The sequence below is a fragment of the Ursus arctos genome, chromosome X (genome assembly GCF_023065955.2).
Source record: "Ursus arctos isolate Adak ecotype North America chromosome X, UrsArc2.0, whole genome shotgun sequence".
NCBI classification, from domain to species: Eukaryota; Metazoa; Chordata; class Mammalia; order Carnivora; family Ursidae; genus Ursus; species Ursus arctos.
The window spans coordinates 46,018,170-46,030,128 of record NC_079873.1 but is presented as its reverse complement, the minus strand read 5'-3'; the positions used below and the strand labels follow the sequence as shown (position 1 = coordinate 46,030,128).

At 46.8% G+C, this 11,959-nt stretch overlaps 2 protein-coding genes and 1 pseudogene across 7 annotated transcripts in view; 2 read left to right on the top strand and 1 right to left on the bottom strand.

Moving 5' to 3' along the window:
- Window positions 1-704: 704 nt before the first annotated feature.
- APEX2 (apurinic/apyrimidinic endodeoxyribonuclease 2) lies at window positions 705-9,826 on the bottom strand. Its single transcript, XM_026490246.4, has 6 exons — window positions 9,329-9,826; window positions 8,213-8,296; window positions 6,063-6,243; window positions 5,372-5,518; window positions 4,541-4,610; window positions 705-1,981 (listed from the first exon to the last, which is right to left on the bottom strand). The coding sequence occupies exons 1-6, from the start codon at window positions 9,660-9,662 to the stop codon at window positions 1,073-1,075; spliced, it is 1,725 nt and encodes a 574-aa protein (XP_026346031.1). The 5' UTR covers window positions 9,663-9,826; the 3' UTR covers window positions 705-1,072.
- LOC113248666 (small EDRK-rich factor 2-like) lies at window positions 7,642-7,876 on the top strand (annotated as a pseudogene).
- Window positions 9,775-11,959, top strand: part of PFKFB1 (6-phosphofructo-2-kinase/fructose-2,6-biphosphatase 1) — an 88,451-nt gene continuing 86,266 nt past the window's right edge. For 2 of the 6 annotated variants that reach the window (XR_007188246.2, XM_057312005.1), the window contains exon 1: window positions 11,128-11,500. Coding sequence is in view for 4 of the 6 variants with exons in the window: in XM_057312005.1 (XP_057167988.1) it covers window positions 11,473-11,500 (28 nt within the window). In the remaining 2 variants the exon portion in view is untranslated. Of the gene's footprint in view, window positions 11,501-11,959 lie in introns of all 6 variants that reach the window. The other 4 variants (XR_007188248.2, XM_048213165.2, XM_048213166.2 and 1 more) reach the window with 3 other exon arrangements.

The window sequence follows — 11,959 nt, the reverse complement described above, 5'->3', positions numbered from 1 at the left end:
GGGATTGACTCTTCACTGGTAGACCTGGAAACTTTATGCCCATGTAGCCCCTGAAGCCAGGAAATGGAATCAGCCCTAACTGAACTGCCTAGAAGAGAGAAATAGTTCCTCAAAACTTTGGAGGTATTTTCCAGCACACAGAATGGATGTCCTCAATCCATTATCCTCTCCTCTCCACAGTACCTTATAGAACAGGACCTACCAGCTCTATTTTCCAAGATGGGAAAGAGACTTGGCTGTAACAAGCAACTTTTTCGAGGCAATGCTCCCTATCTTTCCAGGTGATAGCACACAGAAAACATTTGTATGGCATACCTGGGTGAACTAATGATACTACTTGCCTAGGATCCACTCTCTCTTGACATTTGTGCTCTACCTGGCAACTCTAGGGCCACTTCTTCCCACTCTATAACCCATTTTGTGGCAGCTGTGGGACACACTAGTTGGGAAATGCTGGTTTAAAGCCATGCAACCCACCTGAGCTTTCTAACACACCACACCCACCTCCCTTGCTGATCTAACTTCAGCAGCGCAGGGAACCCTTAAAACTCAACAGAGCACCTTTAAGGTGAGTACCACTCCTCCTTCCTCCCCCCTTCCTAGGAGTTGTATCATCAGGCTACAGGCAGCTGGTAAACCTAGTGCTGAGATAATGTCTCATTCAACCTCATGAAGCACATCCAAAATGTCTACAGGACATGGTGTGCTAAAACAAAAACACAGACTTTATTTAGACACAGATATATTTCTCAGCAAGAAAGAAAAGGGTTTAAAATCAACTTCCTGAGGCAACTGGTTCCTGTGCATTTCTGACAGGAAGGTGGGAAGTAGGGTGGGGAACTGGGTCGCAACATTAAAGGAATAAGAAGCTCACCAATGAGGAGGAGCTAAGCAGGAAGAAGAGAGAGTCAGAGAGGCCTTAAAGGAAAAAGAGGAAGAGGAAAGGAAGGGTTTTTCAGGAAAGTGGAAGAGGAGGAGGAATCCTTGGGGGAGAGAGAGGCAGCTTAGGAGGGAGCTGGCTTCAGATTATGTACAGGGTTGACCATGCCAGGCATGTGTACCTTGGGTTGGTTCAGCTGGGCCTGCTCCAGAGGAAGAAGTTGCAGCGGGAGGAAGGGTCAGTGGGAGGACCCTGGGGCCTGGCACACATATAGAAGTGGCGGCCCAGATTGGGTCCTGGCTTCTTCACAGTTCGCATCACACATGGCTCCCTGTGCCCCCCACAGAGGGGCATGGGCGAGGGCCCCCCCAGCACAGACTTCCAAAAAGAAGTCCGTACCTCCTTTTCATCCTTGGCCTCTGAAACACTGGCCTGCCCCTCCACCACTCTGGCCATCGCCTCCTCTTCTAAAGTCTTTGGGGTCATGAGGGCACCCACACTAGGAAGCTCCAAGATAGGAGAAACTTGGGGACGACTGGAGGATGGCTGGAAGTAGTTTGTCAGGTTTTTTTGGCCTCTGCTGGAGCCAGCATGACTTGGCCGAGGCCTGGCTGAGCGCACACGGGCTTTATTTTGGTGCATCTGTACCTGGGTTTGTTTGCCAAGTCGCAGTGCTGAATGCTTGAAAACAGGATCTTGTTTGAGACGAACCAGGAAGCGAAGGATCTTGAGCTGGGTGCCCGCAAACTCAGGGAGGAAGCGGGTGCACAGAGGTGGGCACTGTTTTGCTGGCATAGAGGACACACTCAAGACTGCACCCACGGGACAATGGTCAGAGCCCATCACCTCAGGCAGCCGGAAGGAGTCCTGGAAGGTGTCTATTACCAGGGTCCGGTCCCCCAGCACATAGTCAAGCCGGGAGCCGTAATTCAGATGGCGAGCACCACTGACTGCTGACCAGCAGGTGAATGCCCCCTCCTGCTTTGGCTGGAAGCAGCGGTAGCTATCAATGAAGGGCCGTACATGGGACCCAGCCTGGCATCCCAGGTTACTGAGCAAGCCGTCCATCCACTTGCGCCCTGGGTCCTCTTCAAAGCATTCCTGGAGAAGGGGGGAGGGGGATGAAGACAGAGGCAAAACTAGATGCCTACACCTGGAAGAGACTTAGACTAACTGCTTCATTTTTCAGACAAGAAAATGTGATTGTTCCAAAAAAGACTACTACTCAGGGTCACAGGGTCCAGAACTGGTAGAGCTGGGATTAAATGTCAAATCTGAAAGCTTGTCATTTGATTAATCAAAGCAATTCTCAGAACTGCTCACGAAAAGGATGGAAAGCAGGAAGTTAAAAGTGGTTACCTCTAGGAAGCAGGGCTGGGATTAGGAGTTAAGAAAACTGTTACCTTTTCTTTTAAACCCTCTGGAACTATTTGGCTTATTTTGTGTGTCAAAGGTCTCAGAGACCATCTCTTCTCTTCCCCACAAACTCCTCAGCTGAGGAGCTCCAGAAATCCATACCTAAATACTTCCTTTGGCTCTCATCCCCAATTCACCCATCCATCCAATCCACCTGGCCCACCCATTCAATGAAAAAACGTTCAAAGAACACTGATTATGTGAAAGGCATGATACAAGGGATAAAGTGGGCACCTGAGCTCTTCCAGGGGACCAATGAGGCTTCCTTTCAGGAAGTGATCTGGAGCTGGAAAGTGAAGGCTGAGTAGGAGCAACCCAGGCAGAGGGTGTTATAAATTGAGAGTGCAGCCTCTGTAATGGGCCTGTGGAGAGAGGAAGCACAAACCCAAAAGACAAGGGGAGACCCGACTAGGGACCAGCAGACTGGCAGGAGATAACTATCATAGTCCATGTTAGCAAGAGATGATAATCACTTAGACTAGGGTAGAGCCAGAGGAGACAAAGAAAAATGAAATTAAGAGACGGTTTGGAACTAAAATCAACAGTACTCACTGATTAGCTGAATGTGGGAAATGGGGGTAGAGAGGAAGGACAATACTAACATAATTCCCAGGCTTCTGGCTATAGTAGCCAAGGGGAATTGAGGGGAGATGAAGACTACAAAAGCCAGTCTTTCGGGAAGTGGACATATTCTGCTATTTTGGAAAGACTGTGTTTGTCATGTGACTGGTACTATTAGTTCTCTTTTCCTGGAAGGAAGAATGTAAGAGGTGTACTTGAGAGATTTATGATAGTTCTGAACTAAGAAGAAAAGGCATAAAGTTATATGACACTATTGCATGAAGCAGAAAGAACAGACTGAGTAAACGTCTGATGAGAAATAAGGTATGAAGGGACTGAAGACTCGCACTTTGTACACTCTCTTCTCTATCATACCACCACCACCACCACCATTCTTTCATTATCTCATTTCTGTTCATTTTCCCAACTGGGAGCCACATTTGTTTATGTGGCTCTTCTGCAAACTAATCAAAAAGACTCTTCCTACAGCCCCTTCTTTGAGCCAAGCCCAATGCTGAGTTGGACTATGCCAGCGTAAGTTACTAATCACTCCCCTCAGGAGGCAAGCTAAGATGAGAACTGGCTTGTAGATTTTAGTGCAGTGGTTCTCAAGCCTGACTATACAATAAAATCAGCCTGGGACCTTGTGAAATATACTGCTACCCTTGCCCCATACCCAAAAGATTCTGATTTATTTGGTCTGGGGTGGCACCAAGGTATTAATAGTCATGTAAAAGTTCCTTGTTCTAATGTGCTGTCAGGGAATGAGAACCATTGGCTTAGAAGGACTCAAAGATGAAAGGTTCATACAATAAAAAAAGACAGAGGGTACAGTGAGAAAAGTCAAAATGAAAGTAACTTTTGCAATGGACTGAGAGGAGACAACCTAGCTGGAGTGGACACTGTGTAGGGGTACCGAGGATGCAAAGAGAGATTGGGAAGAGTCCAGAAAAAGTCTTCAATCCATGCTTAGATGTTTTCTCTGCATTGCAGAGGTAACAGGGAGGTACTGAAAGTTCACAAGCAGGAAACAGTGTATTAGGGAAATGATCAAGGCAAAGTGGAATTCAAGGACCTCGAAACCTGGCCCCCAAAGGACTTTCTCACCCCATCTCTTGCCACTCACTTCCCTTCCCCTGTCAACCCCTAAGAAGAATGGGACTTGCAGTTCATCATGCATACCAAGCAAATTCTCACCTTGCAGCCTTTGCTCCAGCTAGAATGACTTCCTTCCCCCAGGCCCAAAGCTCTGTTTTACTCATCTTTTAAAATTCAACCATTTTCAGATGCCTCCCTAAGGTCTAGACTGGCCCAGGAATCCCATTTCTCCAGGCTCCCCTAGACTCCTGGCCTGCCATCTCTGCTTCAGCCCTGAAAATACCTTTCTGTAATTGGCTGGCCATAAGTCCGTAGCCCCCTACCATGCTGAAACCTCTGAGGGGCCAAGAGCCAGAAATGACTGGTAACTGAGTCCTCAGCACATGGCTCAGGACCAAGCCAAGGGCCAGACAGTAATGTCTCCTGAATGAATGAACAATCCTCAGTGCTTTGAGAATAGTTATTTCAAACTAAGCTCTGCTTTTCCATGAAGGAAGCTACCCTTGGACCCAAAATCCAGCATTGGTTGGCTGGCTAAACAGAACCACAGTCAGAAGTGAGGAAAGGGGCCTGGAAGAGCCTTACCAGGTTGACTGCATCCCAGTGGTCAATGGGGCGGTGGGCTGTATTCAGGTCACCCAGAATGATCACATGGCTAAAAAACATGACATGGGATTATCAAATAGACATTCAAGAGACATTCAAGAGACATTCAGTAGTCCTGGCCCATCTACTTTCTTCTAGGACCAAGAGCTGAAATCAGTCCCTTCTCACACATTGAAGCCAAGGTGGGAGCCCACAGCAATGCATAGCAGCCTACCTCTCCAATCTTAGCATAACCCCTTGCTACATTTAATACCTGACCAACCCAATTCTGATCTCCAAAGATGACATCATTCCCTATCTGACATGATCATCTCATTGATCTCTACATAATGGCATCTTTCTGGTCCTTCAAAGTTGAACCCAGGTACTTCTTTTAGGAAGCATCCCTTGATTACTCTAACCCACCCTCACTTTCCTGTTCTTCCCTGGGACAAGACTTTTCATTTGCTCCCAGGCACTTTACCTTCTTCATCTCATTTCATCCTTAAAATTATACTGTAAGGTAGGGATTCATACACTCACTTAAAAAGAGAAAATAAAAGGAGAACTAGCCTCAGGACTCATAGCGAGTAAAAGGAGCCAGGACAGGGGCTTAGAGGTATCTGGGTACAAAACCCATATTTATATCACTTTACCTGGTCCTCACAGCTCATACAGAGCAGAGCCCATTCAGGCAAGCATGCTGGTGTCTCCAAATAGGCTGTAAAGGAACTCAAAAGACAAAGATCCCATATTCCTTCCAATGGAGCTTGACACCTAAATGGGTTGGGCACCTAGAACAAGCTCAAGTACCACCCAGGCTTACAATACCTGCCCGCTGCTAGGAGGGCTTCTGCTCGGATCTGCAGCAAGCGATAGAAACGCATTTTAAAGGACAGCCGCTCAGGTTTCCCAGCATCCGCGTGGGGGCAGTACACATTGATTAGGGTCAAGGTCTTCTCTTTCCCTTCCCATGTCCTGAGGAAAAGAGACCCACACACAAAGAAAAGGTCATTTCCAAGCCTCCCTTTCCCCACACCATGTGGCTCCCACTTAATGGTTGCCTGTGGGATGGATATGAAGAAGGGGACAGAAAGACATGAAATGTACTGGCATGCACAGGACTTGGGGACTGACTACAGGTAAGGCAGGGGGAGGGGCATCTAGGGTAACAGCCAGGTAAACCAGGTGATGATGCTGCCATTCACAATGACAGGACACCCAGAAAAACAGCAACTTGGGGTGATGAGTTGTGCTAAGTTGCCTTTGAGGTGCCTGTGGTAATAAGAGAGCTGGACCTCCCAGCCAGTTCCCCACTGTAGGGATGGGGAACTCAAAGCTCAGAGGGGAACATGATTTGCCCGAGGTCACACAGTGAGTAACCCAGCCAGAACTAGAGTCCAAGAAAGGCAAATCTGGGACATTTTCCATGATGAATCTAGGCTTGTAAGGTGAGCCTCAGAATCACCACACTAAGAGTAGAAGCAGCAGTGCTCAGCGACAGGGGAATGTGGGCTATTACCGGATCTTGTGTTGTGTGAGGAGGGCCCGGCCCTCACTATCCAGAGCCCGAAGCTCCTCTTGGGTGAATTCATCCATGTTTCCATAGCAACCCACGTCCCCATTATGAGTGGTAAGTAGGCCACTCAGGCCTTCTTCAGCAGCCATGGGAGTAGCGCTGTCCTTACAGAAGGTGGCTACACCTGGAGACAGACAGGATACTCTGAATGGGCCTCGATGCCAACAGCCTATTGCACAGCTTGTTGCCCCCACATAGGTCACCTGAGTCATCTTCATCTACTGTGGCTGTTTTGACAACTCTCCCAACTCAAGGGCCACAGATGGCTCCCAAGAGACTGAGGCAATTCTACTCAAACCCTGGAGTCTCAGTTCCGTCGCGCCTGGAAGGCTGAGTCGGTTAAGTGCCTGCCTTCGGCTCAGGTCATGATCCCAGGATCCTGGGATCAAGCTCCGCATTGGGGTCCCTACTCAGCTCTCTCCCCCTGCTGCTCCCCCTGCTTGTGTTCTCTCTCTCTGTCAAATAAATAAAATCTTTAAAAAATTTAAAAAAACAAAAAAGCCACAGAACAGTAATAGCTAATAGTCTAAGTGTTTTACAAGGACACATGGTAAGTGCTCAAAAAATGTTAGCTATTATTATTATCACATGGACTAATTTGTTTAATCCTCATACAGGCATACCCCAATATACTGTGAGTTCAGTTCCAAAACACCACAAAAAGCAAATACTGTAGTGAAGCAAGTCAAATGAATATTTTGGTTTCCCAGTGCAGATAAAAATGATGTCACTATACTACAGTCTATTAAATGTGCAATAACATTAGGTCTTAAAAAAACAACATATATGCCTTAACTAAAAAAATACTTTATTGCTAAAAAATGCTGTCATCTGAGCTTTTAGCAAGTTGCAAGCACTGATCACAGATCACCATAACAGATATAATTTTAAAAGTTTGAAATATTGTAAGAATTACCAAAAAGTGACAAAGAGACATGAAGTGAGCAAATGTTGCTGGAAAAATACTGCCAAGAGATTTGCAACACAGGGTTGCCATAAAATCTTCAATTTATAAAATATGCAGTATCTACAAAACACAATAAAGTGAACTGTTTTACATATATGTGTATACATAAAAATATATTTATATATAGATATGTAAATTCATATACTTATTTACATATAAGTTTATATATAAGTATATGCATACATATATATATATAACCATATATATACATACAAAACAAGGTATGCCTGTACTAGCCCTAGGTGGTAGGCATTATCTCCATTTCTCAGCTGAGAAACCTACAGCATAAAGAGGTTGACTAACCTGCCAGAGGGTACACAGCTAGGAAGTGAGGTAGGATTCAAACCCAGGCAGTCTGGCTCCAGAGCTCATACGATTAACTACCACACAGCTGACTGTGTTTCCAAAGTCAAATAGGATAATTTTACACATAAAAACTATCCTTCATGTAGCTTTATGTGACTTTAGCTCTGCGGAACAAAAGCCTGGGGGGCCTGCAACATCGGACAGAGCGAAGGGATGCAACAGAGGTAGGCCAGAGCTGCTGCCCTCATCATGACCCACGGTAACCAGCGTTAGCTCAACTGCCAGAAGAATATGAAAAAGCAGAGCTACTAGGTTAAGGGAAAGTGCCAAGATGACAGGCTTTCTGCTGACATCTGCAAGCAGAAGGACTCAGAGGTCATTCAGCAGAAGCAGAAATAGGCAAACGAGAAGAAGGAGGAACCCAAGTAGCTTTGTGGCTTCGTGTCCAACCCTCTTGACCTTCCCTGTGTACCTGGAGCCAGTCCCACCATGCTCAAGTTTTCTCCTGTAGTGCTCAGAGGTCCCAGCACCAACGGCATTCCTTTTGCCCTGAGTCTGCAATGGATCCCTTTTGCGCTTCCTTCCTCTCAGGTAGCCTCTCTTCCTGTGGACCATCCTGGCAGTGGGGGGTTACCCCTTCCCAGTATTTTTTATTTCTGTGGGGCTCACCCCAAAGTATTAAAAGCAGCTTTGTAATTTCAAAAAACTTTTAAAAATAAAAGTCTGAGTTTCTTATTAACTTCTCATCAAATACTGGAAATTCTTTCACCCCCAACCTGCCTCCATCACTAATTTAAAATCCCCAGAAAGCCCCATTTACCAGAATAGCCACTGCGGTTGCGGCTGAAGCTGAAATAGGAGTTATAGCCCTCAATGATGGCCAGGGGCTCTGTCAGCACATCCCCTACAAAAAAAAAAAAAAAAAAAAGATGTAAGATTGTGTCAGAGATAAAAGTAGGGCCCAGGACACAGAAAGGTCTGGAATTAAAGTTGTAGGCTACTTCCTTGCACACATCAGAGCCAGAGCTGGGAGGGAAAATGAAGTATCTATGATTAAAGGAGGAGCTAGAAAAGTGGGGACTAGCGAGGGAATTAATATCAGAATAAGAAGGGGGTAGGCTATGGAATGGGAGGAGGGAAATTAGGTGGGAGGAAGCCAGTGATTAGGTGAATGGAGGGAGCTGGAGGTGCAAAATGGGAATATGGGAGGGAGAACTGGAAATCTGAGCTGGGGATATGAGATAGGAGAGGGAGGCAATTAGAGGATCTGAACTGGGGATGGAGGAAAAAGTTGTTAGAGGGTCTTAGAGGGGGGTGCAAGGGAGAGGGAAGGAATGGGAGGTGTTGAGCTAGTGTGGGAGAGAGAGGGAACTAGGGGATCTAACCTTGGCGTGGGACATGAGATAGAAATTACAAGAGGTTCTGAGGCTGGGAAGGAGAAATGCGGGTAGAGCTCTAGGGGATCTGAGGAGAGAACTGAGGATCTGAGAGGGACAGGTAAAAAGGAAGAAATCAGAGAGTCTGAGCTGGGGGCAAAGATGGGGTGGGAATTAAAGGATCTGAGCTGGGGCCAGGGAAGGGAAATTGGTGGACCTAACTTGGGAGTTGGAGCTGGACAGTGTGCGAGGAGGAGGAAATTTGGGGTACTGAGCTGGGGCAGGAGAATGAGTGGGAATTAGAGGATCAGTGCGAGGAACAAGGTTGCATGGGTGAGGGAATTAAGGTTCTGCTGAGGGCAGGAGACGTAGTGGGAATTAAGACATCAAACTGGAGTGAGAAATAGGGGTTTAGAGGGAGGAGATCAGGATTCTGAACTGGGTCTAAGAGGAGGGCTCTACGGATAGAGAAATGGTAAAGTAAAATGAGATTAAGCAGGGTACAAAAGTTACTGGAAAAGATAAAGTATGGTAGGGATCCTGGATTTTTGAGCGCTCACTCGTCACTTTGGTCTCCTGAAGGCAGACGATGTCGGCATCCAGCTTGTCCAAAATGCGCCCCATGGCCATGGCGGCACAGTTGCTGGGTTCCTCGTATACCATCCCTTGCAGGGGGCTCCGGATCCCATTGATGTTCCAGCTCACCACGCGCAACATCTTGACGGCGAACTGCAACACCTCACAGTCCGCGCCCAACCTAGGGGACACAGGATGGCTGGACACCTCCAAGTAGGCCAGATCCCGCCTTCCGCGCGCACTGGCGGATACGTTCTCTTGCGCGCCACGAACTGGTCGGCGAGGGTGGGGCAGGGCTTCGATCCCCTCAGTTCTCATTTGCGGAAGGAGCGGAAGTTGATGGGGTGGTGCCACCGGCTAGGAGGAATGAATGGCAAGAGGAAGTCCTCCAGTTAGGCTCCTCCTCCTCCCGCTGCGTACGGGCCAAAGCACCAAAGTCGTATGGCTTTCCGGACTGCTCACAAGCCCCTTAGGTGCTTCCAATGACTTACAGATGGGACTTCGCCACTTTTTAAGCAGCGGAACCTTGGACGAAACCGCGCGGCAACCGAAGCCCCGCCCCCAGTGCGACTGACCTTACCTCTAAGTGCGCCACTGGCATCCTGGGAGTAATTGTTGTAACTGTGCTTGGGTGGGAGAGGGAAGGCTCGAAGGAACCGCGCAGCTTCGGGGAGCAGTAAGAAGTGTTCTAGGGAATTAGACTTAGGGGAAGGCCCCTGGCCTTATAGGGCAAGGGGAGGGGAAGAGAGGAAGCTGTCTCAAGCCCACCTTATAGCCATTATTTGTCTTGGGCCTGAACATTCCTAAGGACATGGCCCAACCACATACACGTTCGTGGCTCCATTTCTCAGATGAGTAAAATCGAGACCCAGGGTATTTAAGTGCGCTACCCAAGCTCCAGAGCAGCACTGTGTTCCAATGTACCCCATGGCTCTTCCGTATGCATTATTTCATTCTCTGGACAACCCTGTAATGGGGTATTAAGGCTAAGTATGACAGAATGAGTGAATTCACCCCAGTCTCAAAGAAGTGGTAGAGCCAGGATTCAAAGGTAGAGCCTATCTTAATCAGCTCAAGGAATACTTTCCTGAATAAGTTTTTCCTAACACCCACACACCTCCCCAGTTAGGTCTTTAACTTTGGGCCCCCACAGCACCCTCTGGTCCATTCTGTCACAGCACTTATCTCAACGCACAGCTACCATTGATTTCTGTTTCTGTCACACAACTGCCAGCCACTTGAGAGTAATGACCATGTCCGATCTATCTTGTTAGCCCCATCATCTAATCTAGGGTACAGCATATATTAGGAGTCAATAAATATTTCCTAACTTAATAAACAAACACAGGGCAAATGCAAGAGCAACAGATTAGTGACTTGTTTTTGAGAACACAAAAATAGGAAGGGTAGACATGCCCAATGTCCAAGGAAAAGCATGACTTTGCATTCTTAGGTTCCTCACCCCAAATTGCAGCATAATTTTTCCCCAGAATTCCATAGCCTTAGAGCCATCATCCTCCATGTCTGCAGAAAAGACCCAAGGAGCTGCTTTTCCACCTAGAGAACTTAAAGGTTACCTTACAGTTGTTGCCATCAGGATAAATAGCTCTGCAATTAAATAAAAATTTTAGTGCTTTGAGCTTTTTCATGCTTTGGCGGTTATTGGCTCAGGATTGAGTCCCAGGAGTGGGATAACTAGGACAAAGGAAATTAACATTTTTATTGCTCTTGCTTCATATTGCCAAATCACTGTCCAGTAAGAGATCGTGCCCATTTACACTGAAGACCAATCTGAAACTGAGCCCCGAGGAAATCCAGATCTTGCCTGTCTACATTGCTGGTTTTAATTTCCCCATTCTGCAGTTGCTTGTTAATATTAGTTCTGACCTTTGGGGCAAGGTGAACACATGGTTGGCCTGATGAGAAAAGGCTCTGGGTGGCTCAGGAACTTCTTTGACAACTAACACAGCTGATACTTCAACAGAGCGCACGCATGCCCCTCTTATCAAGGGTGCTTCCACAGCCTTTTCAAGGAACCAACCAACGACTCCAGACTCCTTCTTTGAGCCATCCCTGTACCTGCTTTGAAGGTCTAAATGCAAGAAAGCTGTGTGTCGGATAAGTAGTGATGGAAGAAAAAACCTCTAGGAGAACAGGTAGGTGAGACAGAAGGAAAAATAGATAGAGGTACACAAATCCAAATCCATTCTTTAGGCTCTCCGGAAAATTTTCTTTATATAGGGGTTACTTGAAGTACCTTAAAAGGTATGGGAAAGTTGGGGAAAAGATGATATCTGTATCTAATTATCTATCTATCTATCTATCTATCTATCTATCTACCTACCTATGTGTCATCCATCCCCACCTGTCTTTGTGGAACACTGACTAAAAAGGCAGTTCCCTAGCACCTTTAGAAGTCTATCTTGATCTATTCCAGTTTTGAGTGAACTGGATGGTAGGGATTACATCTCTCACCCCTCCAATGGTGTATAAAGTAGGTCTGGTTTGCTGTGGCACTTTGAACAAGATTTTCGCCTTCTCTGGGCTTCAGTAACCTCCTTACTAAAATGGAAATTGAAGTCCCTGGCCTACTTCCTTCAGAGGGCTGTCTCAAG

Bases quoted from the DNA above. Each gene is read 5' to 3' on its own strand.
- APEX2 (XM_026490246.4), bottom strand. From the start codon at position 9,662: ATGAGAACTGAGGGGATCGAAGCCCTGCCCCACCCTCGCCGACCAGTT. The intron at 6,244-8,212 runs GTAAATGGGGCT...GTCTGTCTCCAG, and splicing joins CAACCGCAGTGGCTATTCTG to GTGTAGCCACCTTCTGTAAG. The intron at 1,982-4,540 runs GTAAGGCTCTTC...CCCCTTCTCCAG, and splicing joins ACTGGGATGCAGTCAACCTG to GAATGCTTTGAAGAGGACCC.